The sequence below is a fragment of the Pelodiscus sinensis genome, chromosome 19, assembly GCF_052426305.1.
Source record: "Pelodiscus sinensis isolate ZL-2025 chromosome 19, ASM5242630v1, whole genome shotgun sequence".
NCBI lineage: Eukaryota > Metazoa > Chordata > Testudines > Trionychidae > Pelodiscus > Pelodiscus sinensis.
The window spans coordinates 29,806,106-29,831,879 of NC_143070.1; the positions used below are offsets into that span (position 1 = coordinate 29,806,106).

The following is a 25,774-nucleotide window of genomic DNA, read 5'->3' on the forward strand; positions in this document are numbered from 1 at the left end:
ACCTGGTTTCTCCAGCCAAGGCACAGATCTGAGATCCCTGCCTTCCCCCCTCCCTCCGCCCCAAGGAGCAGTACAGACATTGAACCTCTTCAGTCCAAGGAAAATGTAGTTTGGGTCTCGGAGGCGTACAGCTAGTTCCACGCGGCGTATAGCTAGTTCGGAATAGAAGCCTAATCCGAACTAGCTAGTCCATGCCGCGTGTAGCCGCGGGCACGGAGTCCGAACTAGCCGGCATTTAAAAGGCGCCAGCCGGCTTCATGCAAATGAAGCCCGGGAAATTCAAATCCCGGGCTTCATTTGCAACTCCATATGACTACGTTATCCCCGCTAGTTCGAACTAGGGGGGTAGTGTAGACATACCCTTTGTCTCTCCTTATAGGTCGTGTGCTCCAGCACCCTCTTCATTTCGGCTGCCTTCCACTGGATCCTCTCCAATGTGTCCACACCCTTTCTGTAGCAGAGGTCTAAAATGGGGTAGGGACAATGGTATGGACACAGAATGCTACCCACTCTCCATTCTGTTTTGTCCATCATCCTCCCCCATCCCCACACACATATTCAATTGTTCCTACCTAAGTCCCAGTGGATTTTAGGAGTTAGTAATCATTGCATGGCCCCAGCCTTAGCCACAGAAACATGCAATCAAAGGGCAGTCCTTTGTGTATAGGCCCTAAGGGGCTGGATATGCAAATCGCCTCCTTGGCTTGTTCGGAGGCAGTTTGTGGCTCCGTCCCACTCAAACCCGGCCTTTTTCCTGGTTACATGAACACTAGCAGAAATCTCCTTGTGCCCTCCAGGGATTCACTCTATTTCCAAGATGTATTCCCATACTGGGATGATCAGAATACTTGCCGTGAACAGGGAACCTGGTCCGCTGCTCATTTGCACTTGGGTGTGCACAATGAGTAGTCCCATGGCACCTTAGAAACTGACAAATAAATATACAGAATCATGAGCTGCAATGTGCAAAATATACAGGAGCATGAACTTCTCATCCCCAGATGGCTTTTATCCATGAAAGCCCATGATTCTATATAGTTGTTAGTCTGTGGGGGTACATCTATACTTGCTCCCTAGTTCGAACTAGGGATGCAAATGTAGGCAACCGAAATTGCTAATGGAGCGGAGATTTAAATATCCCACACTTCATTAGCATAATCTTGCCCATGCACTATTCCTCATTTTTTGAGGAGTAACATTAGTTTGAACCAAGGGGTTTGATTCAAACTAACACATCCCAGCACACATTTCCTGGTTCGAATCAGCTGGCAAGCGGAATAGCGTGCCGGTGAGATTATGCTAATGAAGCATGGGATATTTAAATCCACACTTCATTAGCAATTTCAGCACACTACATTTGCATCCCTAGTTCAAACTAGAGAGCAAATGTAGACCTACCCTAACTTTACACCCAAGAATGATACATTCACCAATATAAGACATATAGCCCCACACATGAAGACTGATAGGCTGTGTCTAGACTGGCAAGTTTTTCTGCAAAATCAGCTGCTTTTGTGGAAAAACTTACCAGCTGTCTACACTGGCCGCTTGAATTTTCGCAAGAACACTGACTTCCTACTGTAAGAAATCAGTGCTTCTTGCGGAAATATTATGCTGCTCCCGTTCGGGCAAAAGCCCTCTTGCGCAAATGATTTGCGCAAGAGGGCCAGTGTAGACAGCACAGTACTGTTTTGGACAAAAAAGCCCCGATGGCTAAAATGGCGATCGGGGCTTTTTTTGTGGAAAAGCGCATCTAGATTGGCACGGACGCTTTTCCGCAAAAAGTGCTTTTGCGGAAAAGCATCTGTGCCAATCTAGATGCTCTTTTCCACAAATGCTTTTAATAGAAAACGTTTCCATTAAAAGCATTTGTGGAAAATCATGCCAGTCTAGACGCAGCCCTAGATTACATGCGGGAATTTGTCCCAACCATCTTTGAGTTATGCATATTTGTGTCCATAACTCCATTTCATAAGGCATGGGAAGGAGGTCCATCACACCGGGATTAGGTGAGAATCTCGACTTTAGTTTTCTTTTAAAGCAAGCTTCTGTCCCTCCTGGTTACAGATAAGTGCTTGGGTCACATTTCCAAGTAATTTTTAAAGATTCTGAAATCCGAAGGCAGAGAATAGCCCCAATTGTACACTCACACTCTTGTCTCCCTTGGTTCTTCTCCAATTCAATTTTTTTCTCCCTCTGGCTCATTTCACAGAACAGTTCACAGTGAGGGGACCTGACCGCCCAGTCACTGCCCCCCTGGATGGGGAGGCAGTCCTGTCCTGCCACCTCTCCCCCAGCATGAGTGCTGAGAACATGGAGGTGAGATGGTTCCGGTCCCAGTTCTCTGAGTTTGTGCACCTGTACCGCGACGGGCAGGATCATTACGGGGAGCAGATGCCGGAATATGACGGGAGAACTGAGCTCTTAAAGGGCAACATCACCACTGGGAGTATTTCCCTGAGAATATACCGTGTCCGACCCTCAGACCAAGGGCAGTACACGTGTCTTTTTCAGTCCAGTGTCTCTTCTGAAGAAGCTTTATTGGAACTACAAGTGGCAGGTCAGTAACTTCTACTGATACTCTGACATCTTCAACAGCATAAAAAGTGAAGTCTGAAAGATCATTGTGAGATGAAGGCTGACTTGTCTCATTATAGTGAGGCAGTAACTCTGCTCTGGTTCAAGTTTACTCTGGTTTATTGATCAACAGGTTTTTCTTTGGGCTCTACAATCCAAAAACATACTCAGATTGTGTTGAAAATTGCTGTGACACATTGGAGTTTGATGGGCTACATTTCAGGTCATTAGTGCAAGGAATTAATAAGATACACAAATACTCCTGAGAAGTCAGGTGATATCAGCATGTGGTTGTTATTACACCTTTTTGGGCACACCTGGGGACAATGGCTGGGCCTCCCCACACTGATGTCACCTGCTGGGATTGATCTCAGCTTGTGTCTGGCACCTACAAAGTAACAGTGGTTGATACAAAGTCCTGTAGCCCTGAGCCTGGTCTAAGAGCCTGTGTATCATAGAATCCCAGGGCTGGAAGAAAGTTCAAGAGGTATCAACTCCAGCTCCCTGCCCAAAGCAGGACCAGCCCCAACTCAGTCACCCAGACAGGGATGTCTTGGCTGATGGGGCCTTCACTCACAATGCACCAGCCCAAATTAGTTCCGCCCTGGGCCACTTCCTTCCCCCTATTCCTCTGCGGCGGGGCACCACTGGATGGCTCGTCCAGGGTCCCCTTCTGCAGCCTTTCCTCCTGGTGGCTGGGGGTCTGCTTGTGCCTCCGCCTCCCCACTTCCTTCCTCCCCCATTCTAGAGGCTTCTTGCCCTTTTAAAAGGGGCGTGCCTCCCCTTTCATCCCATGCCAGCATCTGGGAGCACACTGCCTGATGGCAGGCTCCGCCCCTACGCATTCGGCGCCAGCCAGCATGACCACTCCTAATGTGTTGGCCACCCCTGGGTTCAGGCCGTCCACTAGCGTCCACTGCACTGGACTCTTGCCCCATGCAGCAAAAGTGCGGAGCTTGACTGCCCCATCACATACCCCAGTATGCCATTAGCCTTCTTGGCTACAAGGGCACACTGTTGATTCATATCTAGCTTCTGAGTCCACTGTAATCCCCAGGTCCTTTTCTGCAGAACTGCTACTTAGCCAGTTGGTCCCCAGCCTGTAACAATGCTTGGGATTCTTCCGGCCCCAATTCAGGAGTCTACATTTGTCCTTGTTGAACCTCATCAGATTTCTTTTGGCTCAATCCTACAATTTCTCTTGGCCACTCTGGAGCCAATCTCTACCCTCCATCATATCTACTTCTTCCCCAGCTTAGTGTCATCTGCAAACTTGCTGAGGGTGCAATCCATCCCCTCATCCAGGTCATTAATAAAGATATTGAACAAAACCAGCCCCAGACCTGATCCTTGGGGCACTCTGCTTGAAACCAACTGCCAACATGACATCAAGCCATTGAACACTACCCATTGGGCCTGACAGTCTAGCCAGCTTTCTGTCTACCCTACAGTCCATTTATCCAATCCATACTTCCTTAACTTGCTGGCACAAATATTGTGGAAAACTATATCAAAAGCTTTGCTAAAGTCAAGATAATATCACATTCAGGGTGTGTCTACACAGCAAAGTTATTTTGGAATAATGGTTGTTACTCCAAAATAACTATGCAAGCGTCTACACAGCAATAGCATTATTCAGAAATAATTTTAGAATAACGGACGGCTTATTCTGACTTCTGTAAACCTCACTGTATGAAGAATTAAGTCTATTCCAAAATAGTCCTTTGGGAATAGGGACTGTGTAGATGCTCCTTTGATGCTATTTTGAAATAGCCCCTCCCCAGGGCCATTATTCCTCCCCAGTGCCTCTTGAGGATCTAAATCAAGATAATGCGTCTACATTAGGGAAGCCTGCCTCGGGCTAATTTTGAGGCTTCAAAGCAGAGTAGACCTGCTATTTTGAAATAAGTTATTTCAGAATAACTATTCCGGAAGAGCTTATTCCAAAAGAACTGCAGTGTACACATAGGGGGCTCGTCTACACTGGCCCCTTTTCCGGAAGGGGCATGTTAATTTCAACTATCGTAGTAGGGAAATCCGCGGGGGATTTAAATATCCCCCGCGGCATTTAAATAAAAATGTCCGCCGCTTTTTTCCGGCTTTTAGAAAAGCCGGAAAAGAGCGTCTACACTGGCCCCGATCCTCCGGAAAAAGTACCCTTTTCCGGAGGCTCTTATTCCTACTTTGAAGTAGGAATAAGAGCCTCCGGAAAAGGGTGCTTTTTCCGGAGGATCGGGGCCAGTGTAGACGCTCTTTTCCGGCTTTTCTAAAAGCCGGAAAAAAGCGGCGGACATTTTTATTTAAATGCCGCGGGGGATATTTAAATCCCCCGCGGATTTCCCTACTACGATAGTTGAAATTAACATGCCCCTTCCGGAAAAGGGGCCAGTGTAGACGTAGCCAGGCTGTGTCTACACTGGCATCTTTTTCCGGAAATGCTTAAAACGGAACAGTTTTCCGTTATAAGTATTTCCGGAAAAAGAGCATCTACATTGGCAGGATGCTTTTCCGGAAAAGCCCTTTTTCCGGAAAAGCGTCCGTGGCCAATGTAGACGTGCTTTTCCGGAAAAAAGCCCCGATCATCATTTTCACGATTGTGGCTTTTTTGCGGAAAAGGCTACTGTGCTGTCTACACTGGCCCCTTTCCGGAACAGTTTTCCGGAAAAAGGACTTTTGCCCGAGTGGGAGCAGCATAGTTTTTCTGGAAAAGCAGCTGATTTCTTACAGTAAAGCATCACTGCTTTTCCGGAAATTCAAGGGCCAGTGTAGACAGCTCGCAGCTTATTCTGGAAAAGCAGCTGCTTTTCCAGAATAAGTAGCCCAATGTAGACACAGCCATAGCCTCATTGATTTCTCCATATCCACAGAGCCAGTTACCTCATCACAGAAGGTAATCAAATTGGTCAGGCACGACTTGCCCTTCATGAATTCATGTTGACTATTCCTGATCACTTTCCCCTCTTCTAAGTGCTTCAAAATGCATTCCTTGAAGATCCCCTCCTTGATTTTTCTGGAGACTCAAGAAGGCTGACTGGTCTGTAGTTCCCTGGATTGCCTTCTTCCCTTTTTTAAAGATGGGCACTACATTTGCCTTTTTCCAGTCATCCAGGATCTCTCCCAATCTCCATGAGTTTTCAAAGATAATGGCCACAGACTCTGCAATGACATTTGCCAACTCCCTCAGTACCCTCGGATGCATTACCAGATTTTCTAAATAGTTCCTAACCTGTTCTTTCTCCACTGATGTCTGCCCACCTCCTTCCCATACTGCGTTGTCTAGTGCATTAATCTGGGAGCTGACCCTGTCTGTGAATACAGAGGCAAAGAAAGCATTGAGTACTTCAGCTTTTCCAACATCATCTGTCACTAGGTTACCTCCTTCATCCATTAAGGGCCCCACACCCTCTCTGATCACCCTCTTATTGCTAACATGCCTGTAGAAACCTTTCTTGTTACTCTTCACATCCCTTGTTAGCTGCAGTGTGTGGCACCACCTCCACTGAACCATGCCCAGTCACTCCCCAGTGCGAGCTCAGCATTTGGGAAGGCACCAGGCCCCGCTGGCCAGCCTTAATTCTGCTCTGGAAGTACTTTGTGGACAGTTGTGTGTAACTGTAGAAGCCCTTGTGGCTGAGATGGAGTCTGCTCCGCAGAGCAGCTCTGGCCAAGAACTGGCACAACCTGGAGCACAGTGAGGTAATTGCCTTCCACCTCAGGCCACAGGTGATGATGGTAGTAGGCCATACAGTGTTACATGTTCCACCAGATTTGCTGTATGGATTGTACTGTTGAAGCCAGTTGCCCTCCCTCTGCCTGGCCCCCAACCCTCCACCACCATGCACAGGGTGCCCCTGCCTGTTCCAAATCCTCAAATGTCAACACACACATCAGAATAGTACAACAAGCGAGGATGGGGAAATGCTTATCTACAGAGGAATGAAGGTAGAGGAACAAAAGGGTAGAAGATGGAAGAGTGATAAAACACACACAGAGCCAACACAAGGCCTCACATGCCCAGTGATACCACAAAGTTAAAGGGCAGAAGTAACTAACCACTGTATCTAGACTCAGAGTTCTGGGGTACTTCTGCTTGCCTTCAGTGACAGTGAACTTTCCCCAGCAAACTCCTCTGATGCCCTCTACTGCCTCTCTCTAAGACCTATGAAGCAACAACTTACCTACATAGCTAGCTAACAGCCTCTCTCTTTATTCCCAGCACAAGGTCCCAGTACTCCCAGCCCCATGCAGCTCTGGGGGACAGGGATAGTGGGACCAGCTCCGGTTTGTTCTTCTTGGGGGACTCCTCCCTGGAACTGTGCTCCTCCTGGCTCCTGTCCTGGGATGTACTCAGTGGGCTCCTCTGTCCCTCCTGGGCTCTAGGCAATTTTTCAAACACTGTCACTATTAAGGTTGCCTGCTCTCCCAGATAGGATGCTATTTGTGGTGATGTGGTCCAGTCTATCTGGTCTGGGAGAATTGGCAACCTTAGTCACTGCATGAGGGCTTCTTGTTTGTTGGGAGCTATAGACATGTACTGCTCTCCTCCTCCTGGAGCACCCAGTGCTTCCCCTGCTCCAGGACAAGTTTAAAGGTGCCATGCTCTCTAAACCCCATGGAGATCCTGTGTGTTTCTAAAATGACCTTTGTAAGTGAAAGCAGTAGAAGAGTTTGGCCTCCCCGCCCATCAGTTGAGCTGCAGGGCTCAGATCCTTCAAATGCTTCTTTTGCTTCAACCCTTTGTCCGAGCTGCGCAGTGTCTGCTGAGAGGCACCGTTTGTGTTCCAGAAAGGGGCAACCAGTCCCTTGTCCCTGCTTAGGAAATCACAGGAAAATGTAGCAGGGAGTGTTCTTCTGTCCACTTCCCTTACTCCTTGGCTGCATCTAGACTAGCGCGATCTTGAGCCAGAGCTATGCAAATGAGGCTAAGTGTGGAATATCGCCAAGCCTCATTTGCATAACTAATGAGCCGCCATTTTGCGGAAGAGGGTCTTGCGCAAGACGGAGCTGTCTACACTGCCCCTTCTTGCGCAAGAAAAACCCTTTTGCGCAAAGCCGTTCTGCTGATTATTTTCAGGCATAACGGCTTTGCGCAAGAGGGTTTTTCTTGCGCAAGAAGGGGCAGTGTAGACAGCTCTGTCTTGCCCAAGACCCTCTTCCGCAAAATGGCGGCTCATTACTTAGACAAATTGGAGGATTGGGCCACTAGAAATCTGATGAGGTTCAACAAGGACAAGTGTAGAGTCCTGCACTTGGGACGGAAGAATCCCAAGCATAGTTACAAGCTGGGGACCAACCAGTTAAGTATTAGTTCTGCAGAAAAGGACCTGTGGGTTACGGTGGATGAGAAGCTAGATATGAGTCAACAGTGCGCCCTTGTAGCCAAGAAGGCTAATAGCATATTAGGTTGCATTAAGAGAAGCATTGCCAGCAGATCCAGAGAAGTGATTTTTTCCCCTTTATTCGGCTTTGGTGAGGCCACATCTGGAGTATTGTGTCCAGTTCTGGGCCCCCCACTACAAAAAGGATGCAGACGCATTGGAGAGGGTCCAGCGGAGGGCAACCAAAATGATTAGGGGGCTGGAGCATATGACCTACAAGGAGAGGCTGAGGGACTTGGGTCTGTTTAGTCTGCAGAAGCGAAGAGTGAGGGGGGATTTGATAGCAGTCTTCAACTTCCTGAAGGGAGGTTCCAAAGAGGATGGAGAGAGGCTGTTCTCAGTAGTGACGGATGGCAGAACAAGGAGCGATGGTCTCAAGTTGTGGTGGGAGAGGTCCAGGTTGGATATTAGGAAAAACTATTTTACTAGGAGGGTAGTGAAGCATTGGAATGGGTTACCTAGGGAAGTAGTGGAGTCTCCATCCCTAGAGGTGTTTAAGTCTCGGCTTGACAAAGCCCTGGCCGGGTTGATTTAGATGGGATTGGTCCTGCCTGGAGCGAGGGGCTGGACTTGATGACCTTCTGGGGTCTCTTCCAGTTCTATGATTCTATGATAAGGGGATGGTTGGATGAAATAACATGATCTTGGTAACTAATTGACCATTCATTATCAGTGGGAAATAGGTCAATGGAGGGATGATAGGAGTTACTATAGAGAACTTTCTGGGTGTCTGGCTGGTAAGTCTTGCCCACATGCTCAGGGATTAGCTGATCTCCATATTTGGGGTCGGGAAGGAATTTTCCTCCAGGGTAGATTTGCAGAGGCCCTGGAGGTTTTTCACCTTCCTCTGTAGCATGGGGCACAGATCACAGCTGGAGGATTCTCTGCATCTTGGGGCCTTCAAAGTATTTGAAGGCTTCAATATCGGAGATATAGGTGAGAGGATTATTCTAGGAGGGGTGGTTGAGATTCTGTGGCCTGCACTGTGCAGGGGGTCAGACTAGATGATCATAATGGTCCCTTCTGACCTTAAAGTCTATGAGTCTATGAGAAATGAGGCTTGGCGATATTCCACGCTGAGCCTCATTTGCATAGCTCTGGTGCAAGATCGCGCCAGTCTAGACACAGCCCTTGTGAAATGAGGGTTACAGGAGTGGGAGTAAGAAGTCCCTCCAGCTCAGCATTATGTCCACTCCAATTTGTGTGCAGTGCCCAATAAAGATTTCCCCAGTCCCCCTCTCCAGCTGTCAACTTGTTATATCAGTGTGTTCCCCCAAGTGATCTGTTCTGGATTAGAAATTATGTGAATGTGGTGTTTCCCAAGTGATCTGCTGTGGGGTTACAAAACAAGTGAATGCCAGGTAACAAAATGTTCTTACTCTTACTGCGTGAATAAAGGGCATCAGAAATGTACTTACCCTGTTCTGATTGAGGGCATCTCCTTCAGCTGAAATGCACAGACTAAGCAGGAGAGTCTGATGCCAGATCACAGTGGAGAGAAGACGAGGAAAGGTGTTTTGCTTGATGATCTGAATAAGGCCTGCTCTAAGGCAATGCAGCAAAATAAATGCTGACATCAATGCCAAGATCACACAGGGGAAGCTGGAGAAAGGGTACACCAGGAAGGCCCATCAGTGCTGTGTGAAAATAAAGGCGCCCAGGCGGGGATACTAGAAGACACAGGAGGCTAACGGGTGGTCAGAGTCAGTACTGCAAACCTGCCACTTCTATGCTTACAAATGTAATTTAGATGGAATGCGGGGCTGGGGATTTCTGCTTCTGGGAGAGAATTCCATAGCCTGGGCTCTTCTAGTCAGGAATCCCAAGCAGGGCAGGCTCTACACACCCATCCCTCCTCTGTCTTTCCTGGGAGATTGTTTCCCTCTCTAGGCCAGTCTGTATGAAATTTCCAAATGCCCTGTGGGCCTCACTGCAGACACACAGAACCTGCAATAATGAAATCTTTGGTTAAGGTACAAGTCACTTGCTTCAGATTAGGAACATTTTATTTCAATTTAGCTTATCAGTACTAAAAAAATCAAAGAGTGAAGTGGTGTGGGATACAAGACCTTAACCCTTAATTTCCTTCTTTCTTATGTGTGTGTTTGTGCTGCTCTCTTCAGCAATCTGGGAGATGCAAGGCAACCCCAAATCTCCTATTACAAGGCTATTGATTTGTGAATGAATTCAAGGCTTGTCTACACGTACAAGGGCACTGCTTTCAATGAACTAGTGCAGACCTCTGTATGGTCACCTAAATGGGTTTGGAAATGGCTTATATTGATTTAGCTTGAGTCAATTGCTTCTTTATTTAAAAGTGTCCACCAAGGAATCTGCACTTCATTAACAAGAACAAATGGATATAAGCTGGCTAGAAGGAAGTTTAGACTTCAGATTAGACGAAGGTTTCTAACCATTAGAGGAGTGAAGTTCTGGAACAGCCTTCCAAGGGAAGTAGTGGGGGCAAAAGATCTATCTGGTTTCAAGATTAAACTAGATGGGTTTATGAAGGGGATGGTTTGATGAGATAACATGATCTTGGTAACTAATTGACCATTCATTATCAGTGGGAAATAGGTCAATGGAGGGATGATAGGAGTCACTATAGAGAACTTTCTGGGTGTCTGGCTGATGAGTCTTGCCCACATGCTCAGGGTTAAGCTGATCGCCATATTTGGGGTTGGGAAGGAATTTTCCTCCAGGGTAGATTGGCAGAGGCCCTGGAGGTTTTTCGCCTTCCTCTGTAGCATGGGGCACAGATCACAGCTAGAGGATTCTCTGCATCTTGGGGTCTTCAAAGTATTAGAAGGCTTCAATATCTGAGATATAGGTGAGAGGATTATTCTAGGAGGGGTGGGTGAGATTTTGTGGCCTGCACTGTGCAGGGGGCCAGACTAGATGATCATAATGGTCCCTTCTGACCTTAAAGTCTATGAGTATATGAGTCTATGAGAACTAAATCAGTTTAACTAAACTGGAGAAAAATTGTGCAAAGAAAAGTCGCAACATTAACATTAATTTTCCCGTATGTCAAATAAAACTAATCAGATTAAATGAGCAACCATATTCATGGACTCACATTTGTTTACTAGTTTAACAGGAAATGGTTTTCGATAACAGTGTAATAAAGTTTTTGGCTCATTACTGGGCATTGTAGGATTATCACCAGTTCATTTATTTCTTCTGTAGGTCTGGGATCTGATCCTGACATCTCTCTGGAGGGACATCAGGATGGAGGAGTCCGGCTGGTGTGTCAATCATCTGGATGGTACCCACAACCCGAGGTTGAGTGGAGAGACCAGCAAGGGCAGCTCTTACCATCAGCCTCAGAAAGCAGCACCCAAGCAGCTGGTGGCCTGTTTCAAACAGAGATTGCCACTGTTTTAACAGACGTGTCCAACCAGAAAGTGTCCTGCCATGTCAGGAACCCCCGACTTGACCAAGGCAGAGAGTCAGCGGTTACCGTAGCAGGTCAGTGCCCGTCCGTGCTGCACAGGGACAGACTGAGATGCTGCAGACATGGGGAGAAAGTATTTATCAACGTGTCTCCCATTCATTGGCCTGGAACTTCTAGGTGCTAAGCAAGCCTTGGAAAGTCCTATGCACAGGGGCGGCCCGTGCCTATAGACAAACTAGGCAGCCACCTAGGGTGCCAAGTTGCATGGGGTGCCAAATTCCCAACCCTGCCCCTTCCATTTCCCATGCCTTACTTGGAGCACAGCTTCCCTGCGGCCAGGAGGGGGTAAGTCCTGGGAAAGGCAGCATGTGGTGGGATTTCCCTTGTGCCATGGGTGGGGGGGAGAGTCAGTCCCAGGGGAGGAGGAACATGGGGGGGGGTTCCCCTGTGCTGCGGGAGGAGGTGTCGGCCCCAAGGGAGGAGGAATGAGGGGTTTCCCCTTCCCCATGGGAGGGAAGGGGTTGGCCCCGGGGCAGAAGGAATGCAGGGGGGGTTCCCCTGCCGGTTGGCCCCGGGGGAGGAGGAATGTGGGGGGGTGGTTTCCCTGCTCCGCGGGAGGGGGGGTCGCCCTGGGAGAGGCACATGCCAGCTTCTCTCTGGGGGGGTGGGATCTTGGGAGGAGGCGGGTGTAGGGGACTCCCCCAACTAGCATCCTGTTCCCTCTCCCTGGCCCCCAGCCACAGAACTCCATCCCCAGCCACTCAGCCCCCGGCACCCAGCCCCCAGCCCCAGAACTCCATCCCCAGCCTCCCTCTCCCCAGCACAGAACCAAAACCCTCAGTCGATATCTGCCCTTGGGGTTGGGGGGGGAGCACTGATTGCAGGGTTCGCCTAGGGCACCAGTTGCTGGCAGCTAGTCTAGGGCCACCCCTGCCTAAGCAACCTCAGTTTTCTTGGGATCTCTGTACAGCGCAGTTAGTCACCTGCTGGCAGCCCGTAGATGTTTGGGCTTGGTGTGCAGACCAGGCTTTAGGACCGTGGGAGGTGTGAGCCCAATGCACATGTGTCAGTTGGCAGCAGGGTGCACACAGCCAGTTACTACTTACATTTGTAATGCCTTGGTGTGTGTGCTGTGAAGGTCACAGACCTCAGTGCGGGAGGGGAAGGAAATTCTCCTTCATTCTCAGAATGAGTTCCTGGGCACAGAGTGTTTATATAAGAATCTGATTAACAGTCATTTTTCCTGAAGAGCAGAAGAGAGCCCTGAGTATGATCTGAGCATCGCTAGTTAGAATACATCGGAAAATACCAGCAGTAAAAGTTGAAGCCCAATGTAGTCAGAAACAAAATCTTACCTGAAGGCATCTTAAATTTTAGAAAATAAAAGGTTGTGATTTTATGTGTTTTTTTTCTACCAAATCACTTGGCCAATACCGAATGAGTATTTCATCACTATAATAATAAGTGTGTTATATTTGTAAAACACTGTTCATCTGAGGTCTCATAGTGCTACACCTGCTGATTAGTCTATGAGATGCTCACTATTACATGATTGTGGTGTTCACAGTGCATACAGAGAGTCACAAAACATATACTCTTCCCGAAAGGCTGCAATGTAACACTAGTTTATTTCTAAGACTCCAGACCTCTAACATGCCACAGCCAAATACAGAGAGAAACAAAGCAGGCTGCTTCCTAAGGGTATGTCTACACTACAAGGCTACAGCTACATTGTGCAAGAACATATGCAAATGAGGTGTGGCGATGAATATTGCCATGCCTCATTTGCATACTTAATGAGCTGCCATTTTGCACAAGGGGCTTTTGCGCAAGAAGGAGCAGGTCACACTGCTCCTTCTTGTGCAAAACCCCCTTTTGCACAAGAGCCCTTCTGCCTGAAAATAAGCAGCATATCTTCTTGTGCAAGAGAGCGCAATATAGACATAGCCCAAGGGTATTTTGAAGTAACAAGGCGAGCATCCACACAGCAAGCCCATTATTTCGAAATTATTTCAAAATAATGGGCCTTTTATTTTTAATTAATAAACACTCATTGCACGAGGAATAACACTTATTGCAAAATAGTTATTTCGAAATAGCAGTAGTGTGGACACTCCACTGCTGCTGTTTCGAAATAGCTCCTCCCCAGGGCCATTCAGAGTAATTACTCCCCAGCGGCTTTAAATCAAGGTATCACATTCACATTAGGGAAGCCTCCTCGGACTAATTTTGAGGCTTCCCTGCAATGTGGACGGGCTATTTTGAAATAGTTATTTCCAGACTTAGTTATTTTGAAATAACCTTGCAGTGTAGACAGAGCCTAAGGCAAAGAGGCAGACCCCAGCCCACCCTGCCCTAGGCTGGCTCTATGCAGACTGACTGCAGAGGACCCAGATGCATGCTCCCTGCAGAGTCCCCTAGCTTGTAAGCAGGACCAGGAATTCATCGCCTCAGGATTTCAAGGGTAGCTTGTAATTTTTACACAGTTTCAATACAACCCACTAATAGCATAACAAGGACTCTCTAGTCAGGGTTCAGGGAAGAGGACTCTGGTTGAATTTTTCGGAGGTCCTAGCCTAGCAGATTTTGTGTGTGCCAGCCCCATGGGAAGATGGTGGTGGGGCTGAAGTACCAATGTGATCTCCCCAATGCTAAGGGAATCCCAAGCCATGGGGGCTGGATCCAGGCAAATCAGGAGCTACATCTGACCCCTGGGCTTTAGGTTCTGCACCCTGACTTAGAGTAACCTAGGGATTGCTTGGATTTATGTGGATGAAGGGGGAGATAGAATCCTAGAACACTAGAACTGGAAGGAACCTTGAGGGGTCATCGGGTCCAGTCCCCTGCCTTCACGGCAGGACCAAGCACCATCTAGACCGTCCCTGACAGGTGTCTGTCTGACGTGCTCTTCAATATCTCCAGGGATGGAGACTCCACAACCTCCTCAGGCAACTTATTCCAGTGTCTCACCTCCCTGACAGGCAGGAAGTTTTTCCTAACGTCCAACCTCAACCTCCCTTGCTGCAGTGTAAGCCCATTGCCCCCTCTCTCTCCGTGACACCCTTTTAAATACCTGATAGGTATAGTATAATGGAGTGGCATCCTACCCCAACATGCTTTCTCCTATTAATTAACTATGTTCAGTAGCCAGACAAGAGCTTGGGCTTTCATTGGCCTAATAATAAAGCACAAAGCACTAGGGTTGCCAACTCTCCCGGGCCGGACACCATTACTGCAAATGGCATCCAGTCAGGGAGACTTGGCAACCCTACAAAGCAGCCACGTCTCCCTGCTAACCAGTCACAGAGACCTGCTGTCAGTGCCCTGCCTTTGTGCCATGTGTGTTTGTTCTCATGTCAATGGCTCTTTCTCTTGCAGAGCTGTTTTTCCCGAAGGACAACCCCTGGATAGTGGCTTTGGGGGTGATCCTGCCTCTCCTGGCTGGTCTCATTGCCCTGGCCAGTTACTGCTACTGGACGCAGCATCGAGGAAAAGGTGATGTGACAAGAAGGGGGAGGGGAACTCGATGGGGGACCGACGAGATTTAAAACCAAACCAGAAGCAAAGACACAGGATTAAGGGGTGTTTGGCTCAATGTTGGGAGAAGTGTCAGCAGCAGGAGCTGGGCTGAGGATGAAAGGGGAAGCTGAAGAAATTATGATCATGTCTGAACCAAGAACTGTCAAGGGGTTTTGCCTTTCAGTTCCCAATCACAAGCGAGGCTGAACTGTTCCCTGGGGATCAGTAGGGCTCTGCTTGAAACACTCTTGTGGGGCGCAGTGAGCTGGGCTTGGCTCTAACATACCCACCTTGGCTGTTTGCAGGGAAACCAGAACACAAAGTAGGAGAAGAGAAGGGGGATTCTTAGGGCCCGATTCTGCCCCCCAGTCTTGGCTAATGAGCAGGAGCTGTGGCAGGGCAAGGCAGGGGCTGTGCAGATGAAAAGGTTAGCACTTATCTATACTGAGATTTGCCTGCCTGAGATCCTGCTACAGGAACAGGGACAATGTTTAAATTAATGAATACTGAGTCTGTCAACCTCGCTTCCACAGTTAGACTGTGTCTACACTGAGCATTGTTGTGCAATAAGATATACAAATGAGGCAAGGGGATGAATATTGCTGTGTCTCATTTGCATACCTAATGAGCTGCCATTTTGTGGCATGGGCTTTTGCACAAGAAGGCTCTGTCTACACTGACCCTTCTTGCACAAAAAACCCTCTTGCACAGAGCCGTTCTTCCTGAAAATAAGCAGTGAAACAGCTTTGCTCAAGAGGGTTTTTTTGCACAAGAAGGGGCAGTATAGACAGCTCCTTCTTGTACAAAAAATTCTTCCGCAAAAATGGTAGCTCATTAGGTATGCAAATGAGGCACAGAAATATTCATCCTTGCGCCTCATTTGCATATCTTATTGTGCAACAATGCACAGTGTAGACACAGCCTTACAGCCCAGGTACATTAACAGAAGGAACCACACAACAAACACAAAGGTGCCATCTCACCTCTTGCCCTTTTCTCTCCCTCTAGAGACCCTGCGATCTGCCCTGGCCAGCGAGAAAGGTCAGTGGCTGGGCCCATCATGTTGGCTGGCTGCGGAGCTCTCCCCATTAATGTGGCTGGGTGACATCTCACCTGCCATTATGAACTAATCACTGCCACCATTTCCCAAGGGAGGGTGATGGGCAGTGGGTGGAGCCCCCCTTTGGGAAGCTACCCCCACCTCTTCCACCTGCACATCCCCCCATAGCCAGAGTTCTGAGACCCTCACAAGCCTGGAGGATTTTTAAGCATCTCAGTCGGAGGTGCCCTGTGCCAGCTAAAGCTCTAAACGCCGGCCCCCAACACCAACTCAGATCTGCCCCAGACACCTGCAGCTGTTCTGTGCCTCCCCTCCCCAGCCACCTGGGGGGAAAAGTCTCTTGGATCTGGCCTGTTTTGCTAGCCCCTCCCATTCCCCCCGTGCAGGTTCCAGACAGCTGAGGAGGTGGCATGTGCTGCTCAGCTTCCTGGGGTCACTAATGCCCTGGGATCCCTTGGCCTTTGCCCCAGTCCTGGGAGAACAGTGAGGAACCCAGGAAGTGACTAGCACAAGCCATCTCCTCAGCCACCTGCAACCTGCCTGGGGCATAATAAACCACAAACTTCCCCCAAAGCCCAGCAATCGCGGGTCCAATGGCTGCGGCAGAGCAAGGGGAAACTGAGCCAGCCCTGGCCTGTTGCACTTGCTGCTCATGCCAAGGACCTTGGTATGTCCTCTGGCCCTGGCCGTCAGGCAGTTCATAAATCAAGCCTGGCTGTTCTTCTAAATCAGTGTTTCCCAACCTATGGGTCCTAAATCAGTGTTTCCCAACCTATCCAAATACGGGTCACCATTACATTTCAAAAGGGTCGGCAAGTGTCTCCCCAGGTGGCTCTGCTCCCCGCCTCTCCCCCTTTTTGGATTGCCCTGGGTCACCAAGTCTTCCTGAATTGTCAAAATGGATCCCATCTGGAAAAGGTTGGGAACTGCTGGTCTAAATGATCAGCTGTGGGAATTATTGTGGGGCAGCCCATGGGCCTGTGTTTTACAGGGGCAGGCGGGGTTATCACATGGGTCCCCTCTGGCCTTGGAACCCATGAACAGATGAATCACTCCCCCCCTTTTCTCTTTCTAGAGACCCTGCTGTCTGACCGGGACAGAGAGAAAGGTCAGTAACAGTAACTGACATTAACGTTCTGCCCACGAACACGCCAGGGTGAAATCTCACCTTTCGCTCGTTTCTCCCTCTAGAGGCCCTGCAGGCAGCGATGGAGAGGCAGACAGGTCAGTGCCTGGCACCGGGGGGAAGGGTTCAATGTTCCACGTCATGTCCGTCAGGTCTGCACAAATGAGCCAATTTGCCTCAGTAAAAAGTGACATTTAATGCCAGAGCAGTCGCTGGTTTCCACCTGGAGCTCAGCTTTAGCAGGTGGAGTTACAGCCTATGTGACGAGTAATGGGGAGCTCAGGGGCTGTTAACAGATTCTGAAGGGGAAGGGACCATTTAATAAACCCCACAGGAATTACAGAAACAACACCCTGAGCCCAGGGCCCTACATACACCAGCCCAGCTCAGTCAGTCGTATTGACAGACTGCGAGTACATCTGCAGTGCAAACAACTACCCATGGCAACAACCCTCGGAGTCTGGGTCGGCTGACTGGAGCTCTCACTGCAGGGCTAAATCTAGCAGCATGGACATCCCTGCTTGGACACGTCTCCTCACCCAGGTTCCTGTCTGAGAGGGAACATCTGTCTTGTGGGAGCCCCCAAGCCTGTCAAGTGGGGCCTGACCCTGAGTGTGTGTGTAAAGGGCCTAGTGCTGTGTGATGCAGCCGGGTCCTGTGCTGTGCTCTGCTAAAGTGTCTTATGAACAAATCGTTCACACCATTGGTATCCCCAGCGAGGGAGACGCTGCTCTAAGCTTGACATTTGTGCTTCACATTTTGAGACTCGACAGTAACTCAGCATGTCTGTTACTTTCCAGTGGAATACGAGGCAGCCAAAGGTAAGGGCCGTTTGACGGGTTTGATTATGAATTAAATAGGCAAAGGAGCACTCAGAGCTGTGTCTGCAAGGACATGTTAGTGCCGAAAGAATTGTGTTGCTGAGACAGGTACCCCACATACCAAGGGAAAATCCAGCTGTTACCCAAACAAAAAATGGATGGGAAATGTTGTCATTGAAATCTGAATAGTAGCAGTTTGATATTTCACAGTTGGGACCCCAGGAAATAGCACTAAAAGGCAAACCAGCCTCACTCCCTGACACCAGAGACACCGTGTAACAAGAACCACAAGTATTTTATACGAATGGGGCCCACACTGCTGAATTCTCCATGGATGTTCACCTGCACCCCTAAGCTGCGTCTAGACTTGCATGATTTTGTGCAAATACTTTTAACGGAAAAGTTTTTCCATTACAATTATTTGCACAAGAGACCGTCTACACTGGCACGGATGCTTTTGTGCAAAGCACATCTTTTGCGCAAAAGCATCCGTGCCAGTGTAGACGCTCTCTTGCGCAAGAAAGCTCCAATGGCCATTTTAGCCTTCGGGCTTTCTTGCGCAAGAAATTAACTTGCTGTCTACACTGGCCCTCTTGCGCAAGTATCCTTGCGCAAGAGGGCTTATCCGTGAGCGGAAGCATCAGAGTATTTGCGCAAGAAGCACTGTTTTTGTGCAGTACAAGGTCAGTGTTCTTGAGCAAATACTCACGGCCAGTGTAGACAGGTGGCAAGATTTTGCACAAAATCTTGCCAGTCTAGACGCAGCCCTAGTGTCTTTGGAATAGGATTGCACCCTCTTGCCTGACACACACCATTGCTCTGGATCAGGGGCACGGTCTGATTGCACTGAAGCCCCATGGATCTCCAGGATCTGCAGGATCTGAAGTCATAACTAGCAGTTAGGAGCCCAATCCTGCTGTCCTTACTCAGGCTAAATTCCCACTGAAACCAGTGTAAGGGCGGGGGGGAGAGGGGTTCAGAACTGGACAGTTTTGCTATTGAGAATCTCTCCTATTGATTCATTTCTCTTCTTTTTTTCCCATTCTCCCCTCTTCTCATTCCCATGGACCCTCCGGCAGAGCTGGGTAAGCCCCATTTCTGGTTTGTTTTTCAGTGTGTGTCTTGCTGAGTCTGAATTTCGTTGTGTAAAATCTTGTGTCTGATTATTTCAGGACTCACCAGAGCCCGAGGATACGCAGGTAACTAACTCTGCAGCTGCCGCAGTCCCACTGGCCCTTTGCCCTGGGGCTCTGTCCCTGCTCAGTCCCCACATTCCCCTCACACCCCAGAGCCTGGGGGGCCCAGGCTGGTAGATTTTGTGAGCTCCAGTCCCATGGGGGGACAGTGGGGAAGGGAGGAGGGACGGAGCACCAGCTCGGGCTCCCCACTGCTGAGGGGAGCTCTGAGACTTGGGCAAACCAACGGTCACATCTGGCCTGTGGCCTTAGGTTCCCTACCCCTGGACTAAGGGGAAAGGTAAAGTGTCATTGTCTGCAGGAAACTTTCAGGAGTTTGTTTCTTCACAAACCCTTAGGGTATCCGCAGGGCAGAGGGGAGGGGAGGTGGCGCTGGTGCACACAGACCCTTGTGTAACTGCTCCCTTGATCTTTTATGGCCTCCAGTTAGTTGATTGGTCCTTTCCCGTCTTGCAAAGTTTGGCAGAACATCCAGCCAAGGAGCTTGTCCAGTTGAATGTGAAGGCAGATCAGGATGGGGGGAGAGGGGCAGTGGGTGGCTTGGCTGGGCTGCTGGGGTGATGAAGAAGGAATTCAAACCTCCTGCCCCACACGGAGCTTGTCAGTGGGTGGGAGGGGGAATCAGGGGAGAGCCCAGCGTCACTAGGGTGGAACAGCTGTTCTGCAGCTTAGCGGTGAGGGTGTGAATTTAAACCTGTTCCGCTCTCGCTCCTAGTGTGGACACTGTCCCTGCGCTCGTGTCCTTCCCACGCGGGTAACCCAGCCCCGGAACCCGTAGCGTGGAATGAGAGTGTCCACACGGGCAGCCTGAGCCAACTCGCTGCTCTGTACCAGCTCCTCCGGCCTCTCCCCGCGTAGACAGGCCTTAAAGTCACTTCCCAGGGAAAGAAAGGACAGTAAATAACCCCCTGGCCATTCCTGGGGCTCCCAAGCCCTGACAACCCGAACCTGGGCTCTTCTCCCACACTCAGGCCCAGGGTTAGTCCAGTTATGGCAGATCTGGGGACCCCACATGCCCAGCTGGGAGGATCCCCCTGCGGGACCCGTTCCTAGCAACAGACGGTTGATTAACCCCGTTAGTAGAGTCACCCGCCCAGCGCGGTGGCCAGAGATGCAGAGAACTTCCCTCAGCTCAGCCAGGGACTTACATCGGTTTTGTAAAACAGGCTAAAACCTTCCCCTTTGTTCTATGTGATGGGCCAGAGACATGGGGGCGGGGGCTGGGAGGCAGGGTGGAGAGCTGTGGGGGCAGGGATCAGGGCAGAGCGGCAGGGCCAGGCTAGAGCCAGGAAGGCCAAATGCTCCTTGTGGGTTAGTTCAGACCCTCCCCGCCCTGCCCCCTCCCCCTCAATTGCCCCCAGCCCAGCCATTGGACCCCGGCCAGGGTCCCAGACAGGAGTCACTCCCTGATGCTCTATGATGGCCGGGCACAGGGTCTCCAGCGGGGCCATTGGCAGGGGCAGAAGGTTTGCAGAAATTTTGCCCAGAATGCCCAGAGCTGCCCTCTTCCCCTCCCCCACTCCACCAGCCTAAGGCTCTGGGAGTTTTGGTGGGGGATGGGTGCAGGCTGGGGGGGGAGAAGGGTTAAATTGCCCGGAGGGAGGGGGTTACCCATGTGGGATTGTTCCTCCCCAGCTCCAGCCTTTTTGTGCAGCTTTTTTTGTGCTGTAGCGGGAACCCCACAAACCTCAGTCTTCCCCCACACCCGGCTCTGGGAGGTGCTGCCTGGCTATGTGGCCAGACCTACCGTGTCTGCAGAGCCGGGTGTGAGACCCCCAGCGCGTCTGCCCCAGGGATGGGCAACGGGAGCCACGGGGGGGTGGGCTGGGGCAGTCGCTAGCTGGGGACACCTGTGCCCCTGGGGCTCTGGAGGGGCTCTGTGGCCAGTGCTGGTGCTGGGAGACGCCAGGGCAGCGGCAGAGGGTCTGTGCCGCTCGCAGGGCCCAGGGGACACGTCGCTCTGGGCAGAGAGTTCAGGCTGGAGCCGAGTCTCCACTGGCAGCCGGGTCTGTGGGCTGAGATCAGGGCTGGGGGGATTTTCCTGGCCAGGGCACATTTCACAGCCGCTCTGGAGTGTCCCAGCTGGTGCCCTGAGCCCAGCCTACCCGTCACCGTGTGGGGCTGGGGCTGGGAACAGTCCGTCCCTGCCAGTCACTGGGGCCTGGGCGCCTCAGCTGCTCAGGCAGGTTTGCAGAGGGGCTGGGCAATCGGGTGCTAATGGTTCATCGGCAGAACAATTCGATTTGGGGTCCAGTGAAACTGCTCCCGGCCCCAGGCTGAGTTTGCTGGTGAGTGTCCATGGACAGAACCAGGTGCCGCCGCTTCCCTTCCAGCCTGTAGCCCAGGGGCGGGGACCCAGCTGGGAGCCCCAGGTCCCATCCCTGTGTGGGGCGGGGCAGGGATGGGAATGTGGGTCCCCCCTCAGGTGGGGGCTGGGACCACTGGGATCTGGGGGTCTGACATGGGGTCCCTCAGTCTCTGCTGCTAGAGATGCTCCCCATCTCCAAGCACAGCCCTGAGCAGAGCGTGGGGGTGAGACTGGCTCTGCAGCACAACCCCTTGCCCCAGTGACCTGCAGTTACTGACCCATAACTCAGTGAGGGGAGGGGCGCGGCCCCGGCACAGCAGTGTCTGAGTCTGTGGGAGCCGGGTTCCCTTGCACCGATGCACCTGCCCCCATGCAAACCCCCAGCGCAGCCACATGGGTGTGAACTGGGATTGGCCCCCAGGGCAGCTTCTCCCAGGTGGAGGGGGCAGGAAATGGGGAATTGCCCCCTTTCCTCCTCCGTACTGCTCTCATTAGCAACAGCCCATTGGCTTGTGTTTACTCCCCCTTCCCATCCTCCACTGCCCTGCCCCTCCTAAAAGCCCGGGAGGAGGGGCTGGGCCAGGGAAGTAGAGGCCTGTCCCTCTGCTCCCTCCCTCCGTCTGTCCTGACGCTTCACCCCTCAATCCCCCTGGCACCTGCCCTTCCCTCACTGCCCTCTATTGCCTGTCCCCTGCCACCTCCTTCTCTGTGCCCACCCCTCACTGCCCTCTGCCCCGGTTCTCCTCACGTTCCTCTGCGCCCTCACATGTGACTTGTATCATTCCCCTCCTTCAGCCCCTCTGCCCCAGCATCCACCCCGCTCTCCCCTCCCCCTCCCTTTTGTCTGCCCCTCCCTTCCCCCTTCTGTCCCCTGGCACCTGCCCCTCCCCCTGCCCTCTGGTGCCCTCCCTTCCCTTGCCCCCTTGCCCCCTTCAGCCTCCAATAGCTGCTTCACACCTGGCCCCTTGTTGACTCTGGTGCCTGTCGCACTCCTGCTTGTACCCTGTAGCCCCTGGCATCAACCCCTTCATCCTCCCGCACCCTGGCACCTGCCCCTTCTCCCACCCGTTGTGCCCTCTAGCCCCTGGCATGAGCCCTTCCCTCACCCTCCCTGTGCCTGCCCCTTCCCTCACACTCCCTCCCCCTTCTACCGTCCCCTTGGTTCTGCCCCAACATTTCCTGATCCCACATGGCACCTTGGTGGTTTGTGCCCAGCCCCAGGCAGAACGGATCCTGGGCAGCCCAGCTCTGTGGGCCGGGCCCCAGGCAGGGCAGGCGTGTCCCTGGCAATACAGGCTGGGCCTGGCGCCTCCCCGACCCGGCTTCTCATGAGCTGTCAGGAGTGGGGGGGGGGCTCCCTCAGACCCTGCTTACACACTAGTGGGTTGGCAAGGGCAGCCAGAGCAGCCCCATTGACACCGGCACAGACAGCAGCCGGGAGAGCTTGTCCGGCCCTGCTGTCACACCTCTCAGGGGAGAGTCAGAAGCCTCCTAGCGGATTAGCAGAGTCCGGGCCCTGCTGTCACACCTGCTCTGCGTTCTCAGGGGAGAGTCAGGAGCTGCCCTGTGGACCAGCAGAGTGTTCACGTGGCCACATCCCGTGTGTCTCCTGGGCGCGCCTCAGTGCACGTCATAAAATGTATTCCGCACACGGCTAGGAACAACTGGAGGGAGCACTGGGGTACACCCCCACCCCTCAGAGTCCTAGGGAAACCTCGGCTGGAACCTGCCCCTCCCCTCACCCCCCTCTGTCCTCATGGTACCTGCTCCTCTTGCCCCCATGACCCCACTTCTGCTCCTCTCATCTGCCCCTCCCCTTCCCTCTCCCAGCATCAGCCTGTCCCCTCCCCCCCACCCCACTGACACCTTCCCACCCCTCCCCCACTCCTCCTGCCCTTTCCCTTCACTGTCTCCCCCTTGATCCCTGTTAGCCCTGGTGCCTGCCCCTCCCCCTACCCCATTGCTGCCATCCCACCTGCTTACCTCTGCCCCCTGCCTTTAACCCCTCCCCCAGTACCTCTCTAGCCCCCTGGCACCCTCCCTTCCCACCCACTGAGAATAAAAACTTCCCTCCCCCCATCTGCCCTGGTGCCTTCCCCATCCCTGTCCCCCGGCATTTGTCTCTCCCCCACTCTGCCCCTTCTTGCTTCCCCTTTCTCCTCCTGCCCTGCCCCCTCCCCTCAGCACAAGCCCCTTTCCTCTCCCCCACCTCCATCCTGGTACCTGCCCCCTCCCCACACATTCCCTCCTCCTTCCCCTTAGTTCTCCCCTGTCCCTCTCCCTCTGCCCCCCTGATCCTGCACCCCTCATCCCCCTCTAGTCCCTGGGACCAGCCCCTCTGGTCACTGCTCCTCTGCCTCCCTGAGGCCCCTCTCTGCCTTCACCTCCGTCAGAATCACAGAACTGGCAGGGACCTCGAGAGTCATTGAGTCCAGTCCCCGGCCCTCACGGCAGGACCGAGCACCATCCAGACCATCCCTGACAGGTGTGTGTCCAACCCGCTCTTCAATAGCCCCAGGGATGGAGACTCCACAACCCCCCCAGGCAACTTATTCCAGTGTCTCACCCCCGACAGGCAGAAAGTTTTTCCTCATGTCCAACCTCAACCTCCCTGGCTGCAGTTTAAGCCCCTTGCTGCTTGTCCTGCCCTCAGAGGCCAAGGAGAACAATTTGTCTCCCTCCTCCTTGTGACACCCTTTTAGATACCTGAAAACCGCTCTCATGTCCCCTCTCAGTCTGCTCCTTTCCAAACCAAACAAGCCCAATTCCTCCAGCCTCCCCTCCTAGCTCATGTTCTCTCGACCTTTCATCGTTCTTGTTGCTCTTCTCTGGACCCTCCAATTTCTCCACCTCTCTCCTGAAATGTGGGGCCCAGAACTGGACACAAGACTCCAGCTGAGGCCTGATCAGCGCAGGGCAGAGCGGAAGGACGACTCCTCGTGTCTCGCTCACAGCGCTCCTGGGAATCTGCCTCCCTGGGGCCTGCTCTTCCCTTTGCCCCTCGGCCTGCCTAGGGTCTCCTCCTTGGGCCCCCCTTTGGGTCCTGTGGTGTAGGCCCCACCCCATCATCTCTGCTGCACTGGTGCCCACATCTCCTCCCCCCTCTGCCTCCCTAGGGCCTGCCCTTCCCCACACCCCTCTGTCTGCCCCTCTGCTCCCTTCTTCCCCCTCTGCCCCCTGGTGTCCACCCCTCCCTCTGCCCTCCTTGCATCTGCCCCTTCCCCCAGCCCCCCTGGGGACTGCCCCTTCCCTCACCCCTCTGTCCCCTTGTGCCTGCTCCTCTTGCCCCACATTGGCCCTACGGTTGCTCCCTCTGCTCCACCCCTCCCCCTCTGCCCCATCATCTGCCCCTCCCCCTTCCTCTCCCAGCATTACCCTGCCCTTCCCCCCACTGTCAGCTTGCCGCCCCTCCCCTGCTCCTCCTGCCCTTTTCCCGCTCTGTGTCTCCTCCCAGGCAGAGGAGCCCTGACTCCCCTCAGACAAGAACACCCCTCCACACAGCGATTAATGGGGGGGCAGGTTAATTTCCCGCTGGCCCCAGGGACCCGCCCCTGCCCCCGGCCCTGACTCTTTGACTCACTCCCCAGTGGACGTGACGCTGGATCCAGACACGGCAAATCCCTACCTCGTCCTGTCTGAGGATCGGAAACGTGTGAGAGACGGAGACACGCGCCAGGATCTGCCCAACACCCCCGAGAGATTTGAGAACGATCTCATTGTCCTGGGCACTGAGGGGTTCGCGGGCGGGCGGCGTTACTGGGAGGTGGAGGTGGGAGACAAGACAGAGTGGGCTCTGGGGGTCTGCAGGGAATCTGTGAGCAGGAAGGGGGACGTCACACTCACACCTGAGGGTGGATTCTGGGCCGTGTGGCTGATGGACGGGGGATACAAGGCCTGCACCTCCCCCCCGACCCCCCTCCCCGTGAGCGCCAGGCCCAGCCGGGTGGGGGTTTTCCTGGACTACGAGGCGGGCGAGGTCTCGTTTTACAATGTGACTGACAGGTCCCATCTCTTCACCTTCACCGGCACCTTCTCCGGGACGCTGCGCCCTTTCTTCTATCCCGGTCTCAACGCCGAGGGCACCAATGCGGCTCCCCTGACCATCTGCCCGGTGCCGGCCCAGGCGGGGGGGAATCCCTGCCCCTGACAGTGACCCTGCGGCACCGACTGGCCCCTCCCAGCGCTGCGGCTCTTCCCCCAGGGCAGGGCCGGTTACTGCGGATACCTGGATGTTTTGTGCCAACCGGTCACTGCCCCTTTCCCTTTGCAACTGGAGCCTCCAGTGGAAAACCGGACACCTGGCAGCCCAGCCCAGGCCGGGTGAATGGGATCCCCTGGCTGGAAAGAACCCAGGCTGCCTTTCCCCCCCACCCCGGGTTTGCTCCACCCCAG

General features: G+C 52.4%; 1 protein-coding gene across 1 annotated transcript in view; it reads left to right on the forward strand.

Moving 5' to 3' along the window:
- The window catches only part of LOC102459489 (butyrophilin subfamily 1 member A1-like), a 30,039-nt gene extending 4,375 nt beyond the window's left edge, over positions 1–25,664 (forward strand). The window contains exons 2-11 of the mRNA XM_089771205.1: positions 2,213–2,560; positions 11,145–11,426; positions 14,731–14,847; positions 15,880–15,912; positions 17,007–17,039; positions 17,123–17,155; positions 17,858–17,878; positions 18,958–18,963; positions 19,051–19,077; positions 24,970–25,664. Of these exons, the coding sequence (XP_089627331.1) occupies positions 2,213–2,560; positions 11,145–11,426; positions 14,731–14,847; positions 15,880–15,912; positions 17,007–17,039; positions 17,123–17,155; positions 17,858–17,878; positions 18,958–18,963; positions 19,051–19,077; positions 24,970–25,529 (1,460 nt within the window). The 3' untranslated portion in view covers positions 25,530–25,664. The remainder of the gene's footprint in view (positions 1–2,212; positions 2,561–11,144; positions 11,427–14,730; positions 14,848–15,879; positions 15,913–17,006; positions 17,040–17,122; positions 17,156–17,857; positions 17,879–18,957; positions 18,964–19,050; positions 19,078–24,969) is intronic.
- Positions 25,665–25,774: the final 110 nt, after the last annotated feature.